General features: G+C 40.6%; 1 protein-coding gene across 10 annotated transcripts in view; it reads left to right on the top strand.

The window, feature by feature from the left end:
* The window catches only part of MTMR10 (myotubularin related protein 10), a 45182-nt gene that overhangs the window by 965 nt on the left and 21189 nt on the right, over nucleotides 1-23028 (top strand). For 3 of the 10 annotated variants that reach the window (XR_014242798.1, XM_082386034.1, XM_082386036.1), the window contains exons 2-5: nucleotides 128-188; nucleotides 12647-12719; nucleotides 13526-13668; nucleotides 20002-20092. Coding sequence is in view for 7 of the 10 variants with exons in the window: in XM_082386034.1 (XP_082242160.1) it covers nucleotides 128-188; nucleotides 12647-12719; nucleotides 13526-13668; nucleotides 20002-20092 (368 nt within the window). In the remaining 3 variants the exon portion in view is untranslated. Of the gene's footprint in view, nucleotides 1-127; nucleotides 189-10940; nucleotides 11078-12646; nucleotides 12720-13525; nucleotides 13669-15107; nucleotides 15365-20001; nucleotides 20093-22385; nucleotides 22550-23028 lie in introns of those variants that run through there. The other 7 variants (XM_082386037.1, XM_082386035.1, XM_082386039.1 and 4 more) reach the window with 7 other exon arrangements.

The raw sequence follows: 23028 nt of genomic DNA on the forward strand, positions 1-23028 counted from the left end.
TGTAAGAATTTAAGTGGGGGGGATACGTGTCTGTCGCCTGTGTCATCACCTAGAAAATAAAATTTGCTTTCATCTCTCAGGCGGGAAAAAAGTTTTGATTTTGATTTGTTTTGCTAATGTATTTCAGACTGACGATAAGATTAATTCAGAACCGAAGATTAAAAAACTGGAGCCCGTTCTTTTGCCAGGTAAACATGAGTGTTCTAACAGATACTTTAGTAATGTGTTTTGGCCTAAGATTATTCTACCAGCTAGTACCATGTGGTTAACTTTCCTCATTTACTTTAAACTTTAGCCAGTTAAAAATCTAACGACTGAGGATGGAAAAAAAAAAAAAAAGATTGGTTAGAACTAAAGGACAGCAACAAAAAGTAATGATTAATTGGTGTTTGTCCTTGAAAACTGAAGCATCGTAGAAAACTCAAGAATACCACTACCTTATTTCCTTTTCGTCTACTGAAATGTTCTTTTTTAAAGCGATCATGAATTGCTTAGGTGGTGAAAGGACTTTTTGTCCTTCTTGTCCATCTGCAATTTCATGCATTCATGGTTAATAATCAGATCACATTTCAGTAGTCTAAAAAGCAACTTTTATTATGTCTGGGTCTCTATACCAATAACAAAGCTTAGTGAACTTTGAATTACTTACTTGGCAATTGTTTTTTGAAGGTGTCAGCTGTGTTTGCAAATCTTGTTTCAATTTAGAATAGGGTTTCCCAACAGAGACACTATAGACGTTTTGGGCCTGGTAACTCTTTGTTGTAGGGCTGTCCTGTGCATTGTAGGATGTTTAGCAGCATTCCTGGCCTCTACCCATTAGATGCCAGGAGCACCACCTCCTCTACCTCCTACCTGTGGGAACCAGAATGTCTCCAGACATTGACAAACCCTTTTGTTAGGGGGTGGGGGGAACCCTAGGGGCAAAATTTTCCTCCTATGGAGAACCACTGGTTTAGAACAAAATTGACGTCAGAAGACCTTAGAGGTAGAGGTAGGAATTGATGGTAAATCGGAGATTAGTTTTAAAGTGCATAATGCATTTATTTGATTGGTATTTTGAGTTGTATAATAATTATATAACAGCTAGGAAGTCAGTTGTTTAATCTGATTTTTGGGGAAAGTAGCCAGGAAAGCCTGTTTTAAACATGAAATATAATCAAATACCAGTTTGTGTGGCTATTATCAACATTTTAAAATCGCAGTTGTTACTTAATGCTAAATCTGATAAAATGATTAGAACTCTATAGGTAGTAATTGAACAAATAGGGTAACTTAAAATTTTGTGCTTTAAAATTTTAAATATTAAGTAGGAACAGACAAATTTAAAACATAAACCTATGGTTCCCTATTATAGATGTTAACTCTTAAAATTGTTTTAAACTTTATTTGGGGAGTTAGTTATAAATATTTTCCCTTTATTTTGTTAATGCTTTTTAGCCAAACAGTGTGTACTAAATATCCTTTGTACTTGTCCTCAAAGTGAACAATAGAATTAATAAGTAACCTTTGCTCCGTGTGTGTGCTCTGTTTTGGTCTTAGTCACTCCAGGCATTTAAACAACCCTGTGGCAAACAGTGCTCTTCCTGAATGAGTGCCTGTGAGCTATTGAACTTTGGGTCCTTTTACCCTGAACAGGCCCTGTTCTTTGATTCTCCCCTTCTGATATTTGATTTGATTTGACACTAATAAATCACATGGTCTTAGCTACAAATGATAGTGCTTGATTTTCTTTAGTTAACTTCTATATTTAAGCTTTGCTTGTGAAATTGTTACTAAATATCACTAAGCTTGAAGAACTTTACATTGAGGGATTATCTGTTCTATAGAATTAACTAAAAACTTACGTTTCTGTTAAAATGTCAGCGTTTTCTGGGGAAGTTGTAAACCCATTTCCTGACTGTCAGTGGTTTACTTGTCTTAGAAATCATAGCTAAGTCTGGATCCCCTGACCCGTGGTAGCTTTTCTTCATTGGCTCCGTGTGTGCATACGTGATGGCTTTGGCACCCAGCATTCTGTTTGCACCTAACCTATTCCTCACAGAACATTTAGTCAATGCTAAATTAGTGTGTCTTTGCCCTCCTTCCCCACCCCTTCTGTTCTTACCTTCCCATCCTGGTCTTCCCACGATCTTGCCGTTCTTTCTGTCTGACCCCCTCCCCCCCACCCCGTCATGGTCTCTGTGCCCTGCTTCACCTCTAACCTCACCAACTCCCGCTAGAACCTCTGTTGCTCCCTTTTCAGCCTGGGAAATCTGGAAGACAAGTGGAGAGTAACTGAAGCATTGGTGATCTATAAGACCTGGGCTGCGCTAGGGCTTTGCCTAAGAGGGCTTCATAATATAGTTCTGGCCTTCATTATAGTCAGAAACCAAGAGAAAACTTGGCCAAGTCACCTGCGGCTTTGCACAGACACGCGAAACAAGGAAGTAATTGTTCAGAGGTATAGTGTTGGATGTTATGCTTTGGCAAAATGCCTTGGGTTCAAGGATATCCTACTTCGGTTGCCCAAAGTTTGAACTTTTAATTCAATAAGCAGATGAAAATTGAAACGCAAAATCAATTGTTTATTTGCAGTTACCAAGTGCTCTGTTGAACTTAACAAGGCTGAATTTAAAATGATCTTCAGCTTTTATTAAACAAAGAAAACAGAAGAAATTGACTAGGAATTTAATTTAGATTGTGGTTTATGTTAGTAATATTCAGCTTGCCTGGTTCATGAAACTCCTTGAGATGGAGATTGTATCTAATTCAGTTTTGTGGTACCCAATGTCCAGCATAGTGCATCGAGATGTTGGTTGAGTGAATGACAGTGAAAGGACCCCTCAGACCACCTGCTTAAATTGTTCCCGTAGCCATGCGTGCGTGCGCACATACGCAGACAAACAGACCAACTCTCAGGTTTAGGAGGAAGGGGAAGACTCTTACTTTATGCCATGCGTCTTGCTCTCTCCCAAAGCCACACTTCTCAAGAAATTGTACCTGAGCCTAGAACTGAAATACAGCACTCTGTCAAAGCACCTGGCCTTTGCCTAGGCTTTCTCTTCATCTTCCCGTCATTACCTGAATCTCATTCTTTAACGATTGTGTTGTGTGTGTAAAATCACCCCAATCCTTTTGAAAAGAGGGAGAGTATGAATTTTAAACTGTGTATGTGTGTGTGTGTGTGTGTGTATTCTAGCATATATTTGTGAGAGCAGGTGTTGCCACACTAAGCTTGTGTCTATTTGGGTAGCTGCTGGGCTGGTGGATCCATTCACTGAGCCTGTGAGTACCTCCTGGGTTCCTGGCTTCATGCTAGCTGGGAAGGTGCTGGAGGAGGAGTGGGCTTGAATCGCAGCAGGGCTGGGGCAAGCTCCATGCTGCCTGTGGACAAGGCAGAAGACTGTGACCTGGACCAGTGGTTCCCAGATTCTAGTCATGGCCTGGCTGGCATCAGATCTGGATAAAGTTTTTATCAGCCCTTGGTCAAATTGAGAAAATTAAGAAAAATGCAGCTTTTTTCCATAAAGCTAAATTGATTTGCTTTAAATTCTGAGATTATGTCCTTCCAGCTTCTTTGGTGTAGATATGTTCTTCTATTAGTAGCTGTGACTTTAAAAAAGTTTTTAAGTGAGCTCTTGTGTCGGTTCCCTGAATTATTTTTGTAGTATACCTGATTTGTGGAATCTGAACTGGAAATCACTCCATGAAATTATTGTAATATTATAGGTACAATTTAATGAACACTCACACAGAGAACATCAGTTATTTTATCTGCCTGGAGTCTTTCCACCATCTTCTGAAAAATGCACCCTCTCTCTTCTGACAAATTCTCCTTCCCCATCTCCACCCAGCCCGGGGTTCTCGTGTGGCCAGCAAAGATGATAACCCACCCCCAGACTGCTAGCGTGAGCACAGGTTTGCCTCTGGATGTTTTCAGATTGGTACTGAGGAAAGAGATCCTTTTCCGTAGCGCTGTCCGTGGCTGAAGCACCAGCAAACTTGTCCAAAAGAATGACGTCACGTGTTGAGAGCGGCAGAACACCGAGGGAGAGTTCTGATGGTCCCATTTTCCTTGAAGTCCAGCTGACACCAGAGCCACAGAATTTTTCTTTTTGCCAGGCTAGTTCCGGGCATGTTTCTGACACTTTCAACTAAGATCCTTAACTAATATATGATATAGCTTACAGGTTACTCCTCATGACAGCCCTGTCAGGAAGGTACCAATTTATCTTCCTTTGACAGGTGAGAAAACTATACAAGTCATAGAGGTTAAGTAACATGCCCAGTGTTGCCCAGCCAGCAAGGGCAGAGCCAGGATTAGGAGCCCGACTCCCAGGCTGTGCCTTTAACCACTAAGCAGCAGGGCCTGCCTGACTGTGCTGACACCAGGGTCCAGATTTATGCTCTGGGATTGGATAGCGGGTGGGTTGGATGTCATCCTAGGGGGAGTGCTCTAGGTGAGGTAGAAAGAGCTCTGTCCTCGGCTCTGCCCTTTCCATAGCAGACAGATTTGACCCAGCTTGACAAGCAACTTTCAAACGATTTCAGCTGCCAGAAAATGGAATGTCTCGGGAGTCAGTGGACTTCCTGTCTCTGGCCGAGCTGAGCGGAGGCTGGTGGAATGCCAACGGCTTTGTTGTGAGGGGATGAGATTTGCAGCGAGTGGGGCTCGGTGGGCTTTCGCTCTCCGGGACATGATTTTTTTTTTTTTTTAATATTTATTTATTTATTTTGGCTGCACCGGGTCTCAGTTGCGGCACCCGGGATCTTCATTGCGACATGTACACGGGATCTAGTTCCCCGACCAGGGACTGAACCCGGGTCCCCTGCATTGGGAGCGCGGAGTCTTACCCAGTGGACCACCAGGGAGGTCCCTGGGACGTGATCTTTTTAGGGATCTGTGAGGTGGGAGGGGGACGGCCTGAAGTGCTGTGGCCACGGCCTGAGTTGATGGTTGAGTGGGTACTGACTGCTCGTTCCGTACTGCTTGGTAGAGGGGGAGCAGCCGAAGAAGAGGGCTCCTGCCCTGAGTCTCAGTTCACTGGCAAGCGCTTCAGTGGAAGAGAGCCGAGGTTGTGCAGGCTCAGAGGAAGGGCACCTGAGCCGCATTTGGGGAGGGCCTGGCGGTCGGGAGAGGACTTGTGCTCTGCCCGGTGGTGCCCGCTAAGACTCAGCCTCTGTGCACAGGCGGGGGTCAGCTCGGCCCTCCCTCTTCCATCTGCAGTGCCAGCAGCACTTCCATTAGGAGATTAACTAGTAGATCGATAATGAATGCGCTGATTGTCCGAGTCTTTTGTAATCAGATCAGAAAAGGATACGACCTAGGGCCATCCGGAAAATGAAAATAGGCATTGTTGGGCAGCTGTCTTGTTTATTGCATTTTTTTTTTCAACATGTTCACTGTTTGGACCATTTATGTACTACTGTCCTCTGCCTCAGTGTACGTCTTATTTCCTCAACTAGATTGTGAATCCCCTAAAGCAGACTGTCTCTTTCAGGTGTTTTTTGTTTTGGTTTGGTTTTTTGTAGATAGGCTTTAGAGATCCTTGTAGACTGAATTTCGTAGTATTTTAATTCTTAGATACCCTGCTTTTGAAAGACAGAAGGCCTTGTAACTGCTCCTTGGAACCGTGAACGGTGTAACCAACTGCCGTGTCTTAGCATTGGGTCTGTGCCTCACCTGGACAACCTTCTTCTGAGGGTTTGGAGCCGTCCATTCCTCCGGCGCCTGTTACAGGACCTCAGGTCACCTCCTTACTCCTGACCTTGCAGCTCCTGCTCAGAAACTCTTCTTGAACCCCCTTAAGGAAAATCCTGCTTAAACCAAAAATAAAATCCAAAGTCTGTAACCTCTGTAGTTTGCTGACACTCACCTTGCTGACCTCTGCACTGTTTCCCAATGTTGATATCTGCTTCACTGAGACCCAGATGCCTTTTTCCTTATTCAGGCCTTTGTTATTGTGATCATGTGTTCTCTCTGTCTTAACCCTCATCTGCCTTCAAGATTTTCCTCTGGTCTCTTCCTGAGGTCTGCACTGCTGACCTTCCTCCAGCCCCCATCATGGGTAACTCTTACTGGACGTGGTACTTGATTCCGTGCTTTTTTGTATCGTGTGTGACCCTGTGAGTACCAGGAGCGGCCTCAGATGTCTTGTGCTCATCTTGTACAGAGTTTCAGCTTCCCTTAGCAACTGTTAGGCCACTTTAATTCCTGAATTTCTCTGCAGCTCAGGTGACACTTGGACTACCCTGGCTTTAATGTTGGAAGTCCTGCACGCCAGGAGTCCCCAGTCCCAGGCTGTCTGGGATGGTCACTCACTGAATGTAAAGCCACAGACTGAGCTATGCCTTGGGCCTCTGCACATTCCGTAGGTTAATTAGCTACTGTGTACAGTGAGGCTTTGTCTTAAACTATTTTTCAAGCTAAAATTTATGGGAAAAATTATTTTAATTCATCAAACATGTATTGACTTTCTAAATGTGTAAGGTATTACGAAAGATACTGTGGCATAATTTTTGGTTCTCAGGGAGTTAAAAACTTCCCTAGCTATACCATTTGGAGACTTATTAATTTTAATTATATTTCCTTTCTTATTTATCTTTACAGATGAAAGGGTCTTGAGAAAACAAACTTTGATGATTTGTTGATTCCTTCCCAGGTTATAGTAGAACGTCTTGGCCCATCATCTTCTAGTTTAGACAGTTTTTTCTCTGGTGCTTTTTGCATACCCTGCACTGAAGCTCGCTTCCTGCTTTTTCTTTCGTGCGGCCCCCGTTGCTTCCTGCCCGTGGTGTGCTGGCAAGTGCCCGCTGCTGAGGGTCCTCCCACGTGGCTGGCAGCACACCGCCCTCCTGCCGGAAAAGCCCAGGAGGACAGTCTCTGGGAGCTTTGAAGCTTCAGTTCTAAGTTTCCTCCTCAAGGTCACTAATTTAAAATGTAGCAAGAACCGTCTGGTCGCTTTTCTGTTTCTGCATCTGTCCCCTCTGGGAAGAGGCACTCTGAATCCCCTGTTTCCCTCCCACCTGTGAGGTGGTTTCCTGGCCCACAGGACTGCAGTTCGTGCCTGGCAGTAGCTGAGGACAGTTCCTACCCAGGGTTCCCTCTTTTTTTATAAAGTATGAGCAGAAAATTGTTCTGTGAGCAGAGAGCCATGCTGCATGATCCACGTATTTTATGGAGTGGTTCCATGTGAACAAAATTTAGTGTCATCAACTAAAACTCAAGCCAGGTTAACTTGGCACTTATTTTATTACATGCTTATGATAATAAGAAGTCCCAGTTCAGCATCTCCCCGGAAGTGCCCTCCTTTTCTTCTTTCCCTCCATCCCACTCTACTTCTTCTATCCCACAGGCTCATTTCCACTCTCCACTCAGAAATCTATGTAACAGTTTTCCTTCAAAGACCATAGCCCAGTGGGTCCCTATTTTACTGTTGTTGTTGTTGTTTCGTATATTTCTTGTCCATTTTCTTTTCTTTAGTAGTTTTATTTTTAAATAAACTTGGATTTGTAAAAGGGTACAGATAGTTAACACATACTCTTCACCCAGCTTCCCCTAATGTTTATATCTTATAACCTCGATAAATTTAGCTGAACTAAGAAACTAACAGTACTGTTAACTAAGCTGCAAGTTTTATTGACATTTCCCTAGTTTTTTCACTAATGGCCATTATTTTAGCGCCCCTGCCAGGACACCATGTCTCCCTAGTCTCCAGCCTGTGACAGTTTCTCCGTCTTTACTGATGGATGATGAATTCTTTCATCTTGGCTCCTCTATCCTTTTGAAATGTTCTCCTTCTCTCTCTCTCTGTCTCTCTCTCTCTGTCTCTCTCTCTCTCCCCCACCCCCATTCCCCCCTCTCTTTTTCCCTTCCCTACTTTCTGGCATTCTGGAACTATCAGAAGCTCCAGATTCAATATGTCTTTCCTCTGCCCCAGCCCTGGAGTCAAACATTTCTGCAGTGAGTCCTGGTTCCTTTTTTTGGAGAATGGTATTTAAATACCAAGATCTGAGTGCTGAATGTGGTTTGTTACTGGAGGCGTTTTCAGGAGACAGAGTAGAAAATAAACACGTGCACACTAAGCCATGTATACACACACCTCCCTTTGTTTCTTTACCTCTCCATCTTTGTATATATTAAGATATACCTGAGTTTATACCAATGTCTCAGACTCTAATCTAGCCCCACAGAGTTCATTCACAGATTTGTGCTTAATTTTGCTTTTTTATGATGGAGAATGGGGAGCAGAGCAGTTAGGCCTGGATTTCCAGCTTCACTTCTGCTGAGTGCTGCGGCTCATTGGTGAGAAAGGAATCTTTTGACCTGACTGTGGCAGACACATGCTGGGGAAAGGTTGTGGTTCCTCAGTGCTGCTGAGCAGGCCTCCCGAGCTCTGAGGGCACCGTACCATTGCAGGTGGAAAGTGCCTTTCCTCTGACAGGATGTGCCTGAGCGCTTCTTCCAAGGCTTGTTTCACATAATGTTAAGAGTTGTCACTTAAGTGACCATCTCTAGCACAGAGCTGGGCAAGCTTTTCCTGTGAAGTCCAAGACAGTAAATGTTTGAGACTTTTCAGGCCGTGAGGTCTCTGGTTGCAAGTACTTAGCTCTGCCTTTGTCCCGTGGAAGCAGTCATAGACAGTACACACATGAATAAGCATGGATAGGTTTCAGTAAAGCTTTATTTACAAAAACCAGGGGGCTGCATCTGGGTTGGCCAAGCCCTGGACCCATAAATGCCTTCTCCTCCTTTTATCTTTGTCGCATTCTCGCTGCCTTTGTGGACTGGATATGTTACATTGTGCCCTTGGTAAGAGAGTCGGGTTGGTGGAGAAGTGCTGCCCGAGCACGTGCATTATAAACACGGTTGGCTGACGGCACTAGTGTGGCCGCGTGTCCTGTCCCACAAGCCCTCCATCTCTTCCTTTCCACTGGTAGATTTTGCAGCTCTCTGTGCGTGTGGTAGGCGAGCAGGGGTGGCTCTGGGACAGTTTTCTGACTTCATGTGCATTTACCCTCCAGCACTTATCTCCTGATCCTCTTGGTGCGTGGCCGTGTTACATCACTGGTTTCTGTCTGTCTGGAACCACTCCTGCTCCATTGGTGGTGCTGATCAGGTGAACCCGGAGCAGTGAATTGGTTCATTCACTCGGGTGTTCAGCACTCATTGACCAGGCCCCTGCCCCATGCTGAGCCTTTGCCTTGCAACTAAAATGTCAGCATCAGAGAAAGACCAGTCCGTTTTCTACCCTCATGGGGCATGTGATCCTGAGGGTGAGACAGGCAATGATTTTTTTTTTTTTAATTTATTTTTACTTTTGGCTGTGTTGGGTCTTCGTTTCTGTGCGAGGGCTTTCTCTAGTTGCGGCGAGCGGGGGCCACTCTTCATCGCGGTGCGCGGGCCTCTCACTGTCACGGCCTCTCTTGTTGCGGAGCACAGGCTCCAGACGCGCAGGCTCAGTAGCTGTGGCTCACGGGCCCAGTTGCTCCGCGGCATGTGGGATCTTCCCAGACCAGGGCTCGAACCCGTGTCCCCTGCATTGGCAGGCAGATTCTCAACCACTGCGCCACCAGGGAAGCCCAATGATTTTGAAATATGTAGAGTATGCATAACTGCAGCTGTGGTCAATGCTGGGAATTACAGGTAAATGATGCTGTGATTGAGGGAGTTAATCTAGGCACGGAGAGTTTTCAAGGCATTCCTGAGAAAGCGATTGGGCTGAGGCAGAAGGAAAGCATATTCCAGGAAATGGGCACAGCATGTGCGAAGACCCCATGGATCTTTGCAGTCCGGCCCCTGAGAGGGACTAAAAGGCCAGTGTGGCTGGAGAGGGAGGATGAGGACAGCGGTGGGGCTCAGGGTGCAGGGGGTGGGGAGGAGGGCGGGAGGCCACGTGGAGGAGGCTTGTCTGCAGAAGAGACAATCACTCCATTGGTCTGAGCCGAGAATTTGACATGAGCACGTTTGAATTTAATCCTCAAGTAAATGTTAGGGTTCTGTTCTTAAAACTCATCTTGTGCATTTAAGAACTTTGAATAAAAGTTATTTTTGCAGTTCAAATTTATTATAACATTTAAGAGAGAGGATTGTTTTGAGACTCTAGTTGCGCTCTGTGAATTGGTGGGTGTTTGGGGCTTGTCAGCAACGGTTCTGTCCATCACTGTTAGAGGTGTTTCTACTGGCAGAAATAGGCAAAGTAGCTCAGTACCCTAACTCTTCTACCATGGACCCTAGAGAATGATTACTTAAAAACGTCCCTGGGTCTGGTTGCATTTTAGAACTTGAAATTAAGGATTAATGATGACCAAGCTTTAAATCAATTGCAGAAAATTATTCTCTTCAAAGAACATTAAAACTTTTGTTTTAGTTTCTTATATTTATTTCTTTAGTCTTCCCTTTTAACTCTAAAACTATATTTTAAAGTTTTATTGTCAGCTAAGTTATAATGTGAGTGCAGAGGGAAATTTAATTTGTCTTTATGGAATATATTTTAAAATAAATAGATTGCATTATTAATTTTGAGGTTAATACTGCACTGTTTCTCATACTGAACTGTCTTAGGAAGGAATCGAAGATACCAGTTTGGGAGATCAAGTCACATGTTAATAAAATACAAATATCCCATCAAGTAATACTCTGAAAGAGACAGTGCAGCTTATTTCTTCTCCAGGGCACCTTTCGGTAAATAAATGAGAGACAGCATGGCATAGTAAAGAATGCAGACTCCAGCTCAGCCCTTCTGGTTGAACCATCTCAGACCCTTAAGCTCTTTGTGCTTCAGTTTCTGTGTCTTACAAATGGAGTGCGATGCCCCATTGTGACTGTTACCGATGTGAGGTCCTGGTTCAGTGTTTCTTCTTATCGTCATCATGAAATCTTCCTTCTAGGTCACACAGCGACTGTTGACATTTTATGGTGTGGTTGTAGCTCACACAATGATATGTTTCTTTTTGTAAAGGAGAAATTGTCGTAAATGAAGTCAATTTTGTGAGAAAATGCATCGCATCGGACACAAGTCAATACGATTTGTGGGGAAAACTGATATGCAGTAACTTCAGAATTTCCTTTATTACGGATAATCCAATGCCATTACAGGTGTGTTTGATTTGTATGCTGTTTAATCGTATCAGGGCTTTTGACTCTAAGCAGTACGTATTATCGATATTATATAAAGCACAGATATGGAAAAATTATAATAAAATTATTAATAAGTGATTAATATAAGGTTGGGAATGTATTATATTAAAATTCAAAATAAAGTTTAAGGAGAATGTTGAGACTTGAGGAGTATAATTAGTGAGATGGTTTTAAGTCACATTGCTGTGTTTATCCTCTGTGATCTTTGCTTATATATCCTTTTCAATAAAGGAGTTATTATTTCCTTCTAAATCTTTTAACCTATCTATAAAAACAAAGATATCCATTTTACTCCTCATAAAGAGAAAAAATTATATAGCAAATAATTTCATAGATGCTGCACATTTTACATATTTTATAGTATCTTTAACTAGTATTTTTCCAAAAAAGTCAAATTCTCATTTCAGATTTCTAGTAGTTAGAATGAAGAAAAATATTGATAAAGTTTTTCTTTAATAACCCTCTTGCTATTTTATATTCTTACTGGAAAACAACAGTTCCATATAATTTGAGTTTTCAAAAAGTCAGTCATTCGTTTGCCTAACTTAAAAATCCTGGACTTTTCCTCAACTCCTATTTTCTGTTTTGATTTGTAAAGTGTTATATATATACTTTTACTCCCTAGACCTTTATTTGTAATAGTAATATTTGGATGTTAACTCTAAACTTTTGACTGAAGTACGTAACTATGGATAAGTGTATTTCAATCTATTGCAATCTGTAGGTATATTTAGACTAAATTTAAGGCATTTACAGATACCCAGTATGTAGAGACAGTAGCTTATTTGGCTGTAAACTTGGGTTTTTCCTATTATTTTTGGCTTTATTTCGATCTTTGGCCCCAGATTTCACTATAAATGAGACCCATGTACCTAGAATAGCTTAAATCCAAAACCACTAATAGGAAAAATAAGCCAGTGCCCTACCAACAGAAGGTTAATAGCATCAACATCAACAATGTCCTTAGTCTGAAAGTGTGTATAAAAAATGGGTTTAAAAAGTAAGCTGTAGTTTGACTAAAGATTTTTATTTCGAGTAGACTTTCTGCTCTAAAAAGTTATTTTCTGCTCTAAAATCTCCATTGTGAAAATCAAGCCATGATTTTACCCATTAAAATCTGATGACTTTGGAGCCCCTTTTTTTTATTATTTTGGTGACTGTTTAACCAGAACTAGATATGCAAGTGTTTGCCTGTGAAGTGATTGACAGTATAATATTACATATCCTGTATGTTATAATGACATTGTAGTATATAACTTGACTTAATTTTATTGTTTAAAATGTGGGGAGAAAGGTGGAGAGAATGTGAACACAGTATGTGTTTCTCTCTTCCTCCCCTTACTTTCCTACTGAAGTGTGTTCTGTGATAACTACAGCCTTAGAATTGTCATAGCTGCACAGGCAAAAGCTTTTGTTCTTTTTAGAGATTGTCGTCGCAATTTCTCATCACACCTAAAAGTAAGGCTCATATTACCATCGTGAAGTTATTGGGAAAATAATTTAAATGAATGTATTTTTTTATTTCAGAAATTCCATTATAGAAACCTTCTTCTTGGTGAACATGATGTCCCTTTAACATGTATTGAGCAAATAGTCACAGGTATGTATTATTCTTCACTCAGCCCCTAAAAGCTGGTTCTACTCGGGAATTCTTGCTTGAAGAGTTACACCTCTCAAATACTTGGGCTAGAGTTTTATTTCTGTAGGTTTTTTGCTTTTTCCCTTTTTTTTTTTGAGTCCCAGGAAAATTAATGGAAAAGAAATCAATAAATTATTTTTAAATGGAGATATAAAATATATGGCTTTTAAAAAATATTTATTCATTTGTTTGTTTGTTTATTTATTTTTGGCTGCATTGGGTCTTCATTGCTGCGTGCAGGCTTTCTCTAGTTGCGGCGAGTGGGGGCTAGCTACTCTTTGTTGCGGTGTGCAGGCTTCTCATTGCAGTGGCTTCTCTTGTTGCGGAGCACGGGCTCTAGGTGCACGGGCTTCAGTAGTTGTGGCACGCGGGCTTAGTTGCTCCATGACATGTGGGATCTTCCCGGACCAGGGATCGAACCCGTGTCCTCTGCATTGGCAGGCGGATTCTTAACCACTGCGCCACCAGGGAAGTCCCAAAATATATGGCTTTTTATATTTTCTAGTATTTGTCCTCTTTTTAATTAAAATTTTAATCATTAAATATAGATGGTGGTGGTTTTGTGCAAAGAAATATCTTTAATATCGTCAAAAGCAAAGTTAAAACTGATCCCCCAAAGTTCTAGGAATTATACACAAATATGAAAGATTCTAGAGAAGCAGAACTGAGTGGTGGGTGACCTTCCGATTGTTTTCAGTAAGAATTTGTTAAAGTGTACTAAAGAGTGAATATCAAGAAAGAAATTTTTTTATTTTTTTATTTTTTAGTAAATGACCACAAAAGGAAGCAGAAAGTCCTGGGCCCAAACCAGAAGCTGAAATTTAATCCAACAGAGTTAATTATTTACTGTAAAGATTTCAGAATTGTGAGATTTCGCTTTGATGAATCAGGTCCTGAAAGTGCCAAAAAGGTAATCCTGTTAAGTTTTATCATGGGTTTTGCACTATATTTACCAGTTGCAGTTCTGTATGGAAGTTCTCATTTCTTAGTTGCTCAAATTTTTGGTTTTTTTAGGGAAAGTTATCTCCTTATGTAAAGTCAAAGCCAGGAACGTTAATAGAACTGTTTCCTTGGACTAGTTTATGGCTGCTTTAAAGTATTCTATGTAATTTTTTAATCAGCTCCTAAAATATGAAAAGCTGTCATGCATATCTTTTACATTAAGACCATTACCAGCCATTTTTTTCTTGGTTAAAAAGATTGAAAAGATGGTGATGTATTGTAATTGAGGTTTGTAAGACTTTTAATTCAGTACCTCAGAGCTTTATCAACAAACTAAAAGCTAGACTTAGGTTACATAAGGGTTAGGTAAATGTGTAGTTATCGGAGGGGCCTAATAAATATTAGTGCTTTAGAGAAATTTTAATGAATTAATTTGAGTGATATTCCACACAGGCGGCTAAAAGCTAGGGACTTTTTAATTGGGTTGTTTTCCCCCTGCCTTCTGGGGAATGTTTATTGCAAACTCGTGGAGTGAGAGTCAAGGGCAGAAATTCCTCCTTCTTTGATTCCAGATTTTGGGTTTAGCAGAGGAGTGAAGCTGGTGGTCCTAAAGCCCCCCGGGCCAGTCTATGGTTCAGCAAGTGCAGAGAATAGTAACAGAATCTCCAGGAGAAGCCTGCTCTCATGTATCGGGAATAGAGGAACGATGAGGGAACTTTTGTGCCACCAAAAAGGGGTGCATTTGTTTTCCATGGTCAGTAGACTTACTGCAGTAAATTTTCTGTTGATATCAAAATGTGGCTGTCAGAAAGATCTTAAGGCAGCTGTCTTCTTATGGTTTGGTGAGGAGGTGATAGATTTATTTTTAGAACCAGAGTCAATAGTTTCTTTATAGGAGGGCAAACACGAAATGAATGTCTGAAAATGTCTGACCATTGCAGCCAGGTTATGTAGCAGAATGGTGGTGGGATCTATGGCTAAACATTTTCAGGTAGAGTGTGTATAACTACTTTCTTCATGCTGCAGGATGGGAAATTCAGCTAGATAACTTTTAAGGCTACTTTTAGCCGTTCAATTCTGCAGTTTGTGATTTTGGCATTTTACTAATTTGAGATGCCTATTCTTATGTAGAAAGACTTTAGAATTAATTAGGTAGTAGACTGCATATAAAATAGTTTAGCCAAGTTACTTTCTTGAACTCAGATATAGTTGTAATTTAATCAGAGCATCAGGAATCTGCTTGTGAAAACGTTACCTTCAGGATGTGTATCATTTCAAGAATAGGGGCACCATGGAACTTAGGAGATGGTGTTAGGACATGATATTTTTGAAATAAGAAATTGATACAGTGGCCCAATATTCTTTTAGAAAGTTGATATCTCTCCCATTCTCTCCTCTATTTTTCAGATGACAGTATTTCAGTCATTGCAAAGCATAATTATCTGGCTCGTTCTTGCACCATCTAGAGTACTTGTTGGTCATGTTTGATGTGTGAGGCAGTGCGCTAAGTTTAGTTGAGGAGATAAAGCATGAACAAATGAAAACAACAGTACAAAGTAGCAGCATAAAAGATGTTCACACATAAATGATTAGCTTCCAAATGAATGAAACAGATAAAAAGTGCTGTGGAAATTCAGAATATCCCTTCCCTGTTGTTGCTGCTGGTAAGTGCTATAGGGGGCCTCATTGAACTGTCTACTCAAAACAGGCTAGGCTGGTCCAATTTTTTATGCCCTTTCCCAAGACCAGGTTTCTGGCAAAAATCCTTTCCCCACTGTTGTAAAATATAAAAAGCAGTTACCTCAGACCCAAAAGAAATATTCTTTTTGTCTTTGTACAGTCATAAGGGGGGAAACACAGAAAAGAAGCATTGGCATTAAGAATATAAATGGAGAAATTTTTCCCTGATTTACATGTTTTCAAACACAAAGGGTTAAGTCATGTATGGCTGCCAAAGCTTAATGGCTTCATGAGTTAAAAACAAAAATTCTAGCACACCGTGTTATTTCAAGTGAAAGTTTTCATCTAAAATTAGGTAACAGTTGGGGAGTTACAGCTTGATTCTACCTCCTGGAAACTTTGAATGCTAAGTTTTCTCTGGAAATGCTTTGATTTTTGTGAATTGTTTTAAAATGACCAGATGCGTGTTCAGAGTTCTCTGGTGGGTAAACCATTGATTATTTTTGGAAGTACTGAAAGCAGTTATATTCCTATTTGAATTGTGAAATCTCAGAATGCTAAATTGGTTCACATTTTGTTAATTATTGCTCTAAAGCCTTCTGGTAATCTAGTTGGTATTTCCTGAGTAGTATTACGACAAAATTAGATGACATTCATCCTCATTATTCTTGGATTGTAAATAAGGATTTTGGGGATAGGTCTATGTAAAGAGAAAAGGAATTTGGATATCTAGAATTGGACATCTGGCCTCAAAGCAACTTTGAGCCACCATTTCCTTTTGAAGAACCTTTGCTGAGGGGCAAAAGATTGTTTTTAATGATTTATCACTTACATTAAAAAAAATATATATATATATATATATATAAGATAGTAAGTGAAATATATGCCATTTGTCTCCACTTTATTCTCAAATTAGTTGGCTCTGAACCACTTGTTCAGGCATACTTTCTAGAAATAAAAATTCAACTCATCTATTTAAAGAACAAGTTGGCCTTTCCTGAATTGCCATTTTTGCCTTTAATCTGAGACTTACTCCTCGGTGGCTTTCAGACCACAGAAATACAGGAAACCAGTTTTGTTTGCCCACGTGCCAGCACTGGCTGTGTGTTAATCTTCTCCAGTGCTGTGCCCCCAGCTGGTCTGGGAGGAGAAACCACCAACCGTGGGTACTTCTGGCTTCTGTCCAGAAAAGAATATCAGCCTTGGTCCAAAAATCACCTCAAAAGTAGTTTACTTTTTTTCCTCCAATTAAATATTTACCATAATTTAATGTCTTTAATAAATATTTTCTTCATTTTCTCTGATAGGCCAAATGAACTATTTCAGAGGCAGTTTTTAAAGATGTAGAGAGAGTTTTTCTGAAATTTTTTAACACTTAGGGAGTACATTGCAAAATTAGAATAATTTTACATGAAAATGAGACCTACTTTTTTAAGTCAAACTCTTAGTGATGGAATCTAGGAATGTGGGTGTAGGCTTTTTAAATAGTGTGTACGAAAAAGCTCAAGGAAGAGGACTTCTGGGAAAAAGCTCAAGGAAGAGGACTCCTGGCTTTCTCGATCTTCTCAGAGTGTCCTGCAGTGACAACAGGAATGTAACCTGGATGACACAAGTTGTGTGTGCCTTTGTCAGGGTTCCCAGAGGTAACCCGTACTGAGGTTACCTGAGCTAAGTCCTACACACTTGTGGTTACACTGCTAAACAACATCTATAGTTCAGGCTGTGTCCCCTTCCCCCCCCAAAATCAACCATTGTGCCAGTGATTAAACTGAGTTGGTTTCATATTATTACAGTATTTATAGTCTTCTTTAAATGTGGATGCCATTAAATAAACTCATTTGTTTCCTAACCTTTATAAATGTGAGGTTGTGCTATTTTAAGGGCTTTTTAGAAATGGGCTACGTTGGGTTTTGCCTAGCAGATAGGCTTTGTGGCCATAAAAAAAATATTCCATCATCAGTGATGTGTGGATTTCTTTTGTGAAAACAAGGCCCATGACTGCTTTCTGAATGTCTCAGAGAAAGTGATATCTAGTATTATTGAATTGGAGCATTTTCCTGACTATATTAGTAACTTATTTTGTGAACTAGTATTTTTAGTGCAGCAGCTATTAAGCACAAAGCACCTCCAGAAAGCTACTGATGAGATGGCAGAAATGCAGGGGTCTTCAGGGCTTCCTCAGATCTGTGCAGAGAGACCTCTCCTGGTCTCCTTCTCTAAATTATTAACCTGCTCTCTTCTTCCCTCACTGTAACACTGTACATCCTCTTCCCTGCTGGATTTATTTTCCCCTTTGGCACTTATCATTGTCTAATTTACTGTAGTCTTTCCTGTTTCTCTGGTTTAGTGTCTGTCTTCCCGACTAGAATGTAAGCTTAATGAGAACAGGGTTTGTGTCTGTTTGTTCACTCCCGCATCCCTAGGGCTTAGGATGTGGTGGCGGCGGCTCTGTAAATACCTGTTGAAGGAAGGAGACGTAGTGCCTGCCCTTGAGGAATTGAACTTTGTGGTGGAAGTAAAACAAAGAACCCTATGTCCTCCTTTTTATCCACTCTCATGACTATTGGGTGAAGACCTGGAAAGAACTGCTCCATAAGCACAGTTAACTGAAGAGATGCTTTCTGTTGGAACTATTGTTATTCAGAGAGAACGGGAGGGTTTCCACAGTCAATACTGTGCAATTGGCTCGGTCTGGGAAGGCTGGTGAGGACAGAGACAGCGTGGTTGGCTAAGCAGCGGGGAAGGGTTTCTCGAGCAGAGTGTAGCCGAGGGGATGGCTAGGACTGAGTCAGACACAATATGTGCTTCTAGACCAGGGACGGCTGAGGGGTGGTGGGGAGGGCACAGGATGGCTGGTAGTGGAGAGCTGGTTTGGTGAAGAATCTAGAATAAGAAGGTTTAATTCAGTATGCAGGTATCTGGGAACCACAGCAGATTATCCAGAGAACAAAGTTGTTGGTCAAAATTTGATCTTTGGAAGAGAACCTTTAAGTGTTGTTGATTTTTTTTTTTTTTTTTTTTTTTGAGAATGTAGGGAAACCCACAGAGATGCCGTAAGGCGAGTATGGCTTAAGGTTGTGACTATGATGGTGTAGAAAAATGGGACAAAAATGAAAAAGAATCTTGAGAAAAGTGCAACAAAGCTTATAAACTAAATATGGTGCCCAGAGGAACAGGAAGTGAGGAGGACTTTTTCAAGGTGTGGATTTCAGTAGTTTGCTGCTGGAAGAAGTGCTTTAAAGACTGTTGAACAGGTAGGGGATGGGAATGTAGGTCACTGTCTCCTAAATTTCCTGGGTGGGACTCTCATAGAAAGCTCTCCCATAGGCATTAAGAAAAGCAGGGTATTACGTAAGTTTCAAGGAGCTTTCTTTGTTGTTGTTGTTTTTAGTCAAAACTAAAACTAATGATAACTCTGTTCTCTTAGATGTATGTTTTAATTTAGTAAGACAGGAAACATTTATTCTAGAAGACTCTTAAAATATATTTTAAACAAGCAACTGACACATACTTACCAGTCAATAGAATTTGCATCAACCCACCCCAGACACCGCTAATTTGACATGGACTAACAATTAACTAAACTTCTTGCTTGCTCACTGTCAAAAGTATATCATTCTGGCTTAATGCTTTTTCTTCTAAATGATGCTTAATCTTTTGAAGTAAGAACATCTATTATTCTGTCCTTGCATATGTCTTCAGTTTCTTCTGTCTTCTTTGCTCATTTAAGAGTGTTTTCTCCCATGGTCTAGTTCAGGGCTTTATGAGCACAGAGCACTATCCTTCATTCTTTCCAACAGCAGTAGAGGGTAATCGCAGCCATGTTTCCACACGTGGCCCTCCTCCCGAGGCCAAGTGTATGCTAAAGTTATTCATCCTCACCGCAGCCTAGGTATTATCTTCATTGTACAGGTGCGCAGATCAAGGCTCCGAGAGATGAGTTGACTTCACACAGGTTACATGGCAGGTGCTTGGTAGAGCTGGGATTCAAGCCCTCATCTGTTGGATTCCAAAGCCCACACTTTTTCCACCATAGGCATAGTCTCAAACCATTTTATTTAAACACAGTTTTTTTGATGTACCTCTTTGAGCCACCCATGTACCTCTGGATTTCTTACTAATTTTTATTTTTTGTAAGAAAAAATTGTAGCTTTTCTATTAAGTTTAGATTTTTAATGCATGAGGTAAGAACATTAAAAGTTCATACCTAACAGTAAGCCTTCCAAATTGATGGTATTAAATCATTATAGTCCATAAAAAATGAAACTTCTCTTTTTCTTTTTTTTAGGAGTGGATATGTCACTGCCTTTTTGGAGAATGCTTCATTAGTTTTCAAGTTTTGTTTATCTGAATAAAAGTACATTCTTGTTAAAATTCAACTCAGCAAACACTTACTGAATACTTAGCATGTAGTCACTAAAGATTAAACAGTGTCATGGGGCACAACAATGAATGAAATCCCTGGCATTAAGGAGCTCTTTCACACTCTAGGTCAACAGGAAAACATGGAAATAAGTCTATAATCCCTGCCCCAGATGACGCTCCCGCACTCAAGGCCTTATTGTACATTTCATTTAACTAAGTATGTTGAAATCAATTCTAAATGTAGAATTTTTCCTAGGTATGCCTTGCAATAGCTCATTATTCCCAGCCAACAGACCTCCAGCTACTCTTTGCATTTGAATATGTTGGGAAAAAATACCACAATTCAGGTAAATATGAAAATATTAACTATTGTGACTAACTTTACATTGTCTAAATTTTATTCTTATGTTTTATGAGAAGCCTCCAAGTACATGAGCTTTAATGATTGTAGAATTATTAGCTTCATAACTGTTAGAGAAGTAAGCACTATATACTAAAAGAGATAACATTTGTCAGATAACATTTAAAAAGTGACGGGGAAGAACCTATAAGCAACTGTAAACATAGGCTTATGAGAATCATGTCAAGTATTTTGCCTATAGTCACTGGCTTGTATTTTATGATGAAGGAAGATACCTCTCCCTCCCTGCCTATTAATTGGTAACTTGACTTAAAGTAATCTTATCTTTTAAGAAAACTGACAGAAAATTAAAAGATATTTGAAACTCATGATCTTTTTTTGGCAAGGTGTGATTTCATGCAGAAGCTGAAATAGCTAAACTTTTTAGTGGACTTCATTAAGATTGTCAAAATATTCATTTTATATTTCTGAATAAGATTCATGAAAGGAAGATGAGCATTCATCCAAAGGACAAGTGTATTTTAAACGGTTTTTATAAAAGTGAATAATTCTGTACACATATATGTCAGTGATGACATCACCAAGGAATATTCCAAGTGATCGTGTAATTCTGTGCATTCTTTTTTTTTTTTTTTTTTTTAAAGAGATATGCTCCCTGTACATTCACAGTAATTATTTTGGAATCTAGTCTTTGTTTTCAGATTCCTGGGGGATATTTTTCTTTTCTTTTTTTTTTTAATTTTTATTTATTTATTTATTTATGGCTGCATTGGGTCTTCGTTTCTGTGCGAGGGCTTTCTCTTGTTGCGGCAAGTGGGGGCCACTCTTAATCGCGGTGCGCGGGCCTCTCACTATCGCGGCCTCTCTTGTTGTGGAGCACAGGCTCCAGACGCGCAGGCTCAGTAGTTGTGGCTCACGGGCCTAGTTGCTCCGCGGCATGTGGGATCTTCCCGGACCAGGGCTTGAACCCATGTCCCCTGCATTGGCAGGCAGATTCTCAACCACTGCGCCACCAGGGAAGCCCTGTGCATTCTTTTTATATACAAATATAATTTTGATCAACCAGTTTTCTTTTTTTTTAACCTCATAAAAGGCTAGAGAAAAAACAATGAGGTCATGTCTGACATTAGCCCCTCGTAGGTTAGTGACCACGTGTCCATTTGCCTGCTGGGTCATGTGCTCTTCCAGTCTTTAAGGGAGAGAGATGACTCAACTACACGTTTATAGTGAAAGGACCGTTCACCCCAGCCAGCATGGTCTGGACAGGCAGCCTATAAATTATTAATTTTACTGGTCCTTTACATTTTGTTACCTCAGAACATATATAGTAATTTAAATAATCTGTATAATAAAAGTATATTCCAGTATCACTGTATTGTAAATGCATTAAAATGTAGGAACAATACACAGTATCTGCAGATGCATATGGTATAAGTACACTTGTAAACACCATAGAGATGATGCAAAGGTCATAGCTTTTATCTTACGGTACTAACAGAAATGGGATAACGAAATACTTATAATTTAATTTTTCTTATCGTAGTGCAACTAATTGTAACCTAGGCTTGACCAATCAACTAATTTTTAAAGTTTATTTCTTAACATAAAGAAAATTCACTTATTGTCAGAAAATAAAGTATTGTAGATCCGCACTAGTAGCTAGGCAAATGTTCCTTTGGCGCATCTTCAGGCTACAGACCATGATCATCAGGGTTATTCTCAACAGGACTCTCACCCAGAGTTGCGAGAGAGTAACTGAGATGAAAGCTTCAAGGGAAGGGGCACAAGAGTCGTAGGAGAGCCTTTGATTCCCACTTGCATTTGTTGATGATCAAGACCAATTCTGGATGATACCTTTTTCCTAGTAGAAACGATTCAGTCCAGGGTACAGACCCATGAGTTCTGCACAATGTTCAGCAAGTACAATGAACTTCATTATGCGTTTGGTGACGTGATGCCTGCTTCAGTTACTTCTCACGGTTGTCTTCATCCGTTCCTCGTGGGCATCTCTGGGTTGATAACAGTTTATTCAGTCCATAGCTTTCCTACTACTGGTTTCCTTATTCCCGTCAGTCACTTCTCTGTATCTTCTCATATGTAGCTTGTGGAGAAAATAACAATTGATAAGTAACACTTAAAATATTCAGGAACACTTTTTATATTGCATCCTTCAGACTCCTCCTCCTTGACAGTCACTTCATAAACATAACACTTGGCCAAAGTTTTGTTAAGATTCCTCATAGGGTAACATCCTTTCATATCCTTCCATGCTGTTGCAGAAGCATAAACTGCACCTTTAAGAGCAAAAGAAGCCTGAAATTTCCACACACTGCAGTCAGAATTCATTAATTTGTGAGTGAAAGAGGCCCAATAATCCACTCTTGAACTTCTGGATGACACCTTGATTCATTGGCTGGATTAAAGAAGTCCTTTTTGCAGGCAGGTAGGTGACAAAGCTGTTTCCACAAATAAGATGTGAAGCTAGAGGATGTCCCCTGCAATTGTCTAAGAATCTTTTAGCTGGCCTTAGGCCTTCTGAGGTTTTCTTTCGTGTTCGGCATCACTTGAGTGAAAAGTCAGTCATCCAGGTACTTCTGTGAGGATCGCGAAGTATGGGAGATGCCCAGCACCCAGAGACTTCGGGACACTCCACACGCTGACACCGCGGGAGGCGCTGGCACAAACAGGAACGATGGTTCTATTTTTGCTCTTTTAACTTGAAAGAACCCACGAGGACGCTGTTTTCACTAGTCAGCTTATTATTGGACAAATAATGTCCCAAAAATACAGATCCATCTTCGTTATACTTCTGGACTAAAGAGTTGAAAACCTCAGGTTACCTGCCGCCTCAGTGTTGGCAGCTCCACTGCATGACAGACACCTGCTGGCAGATGCGGTGACATAATCTCAAGGTGCAGTGTA

The sequence above is a fragment of the Balaenoptera borealis genome (genome assembly GCF_965194805.1).
Source record: "Balaenoptera borealis genome assembly, chromosome: 3".
Classification (NCBI taxonomy): domain Eukaryota; kingdom Metazoa; phylum Chordata; class Mammalia; order Artiodactyla; family Balaenopteridae; genus Balaenoptera; species Balaenoptera borealis.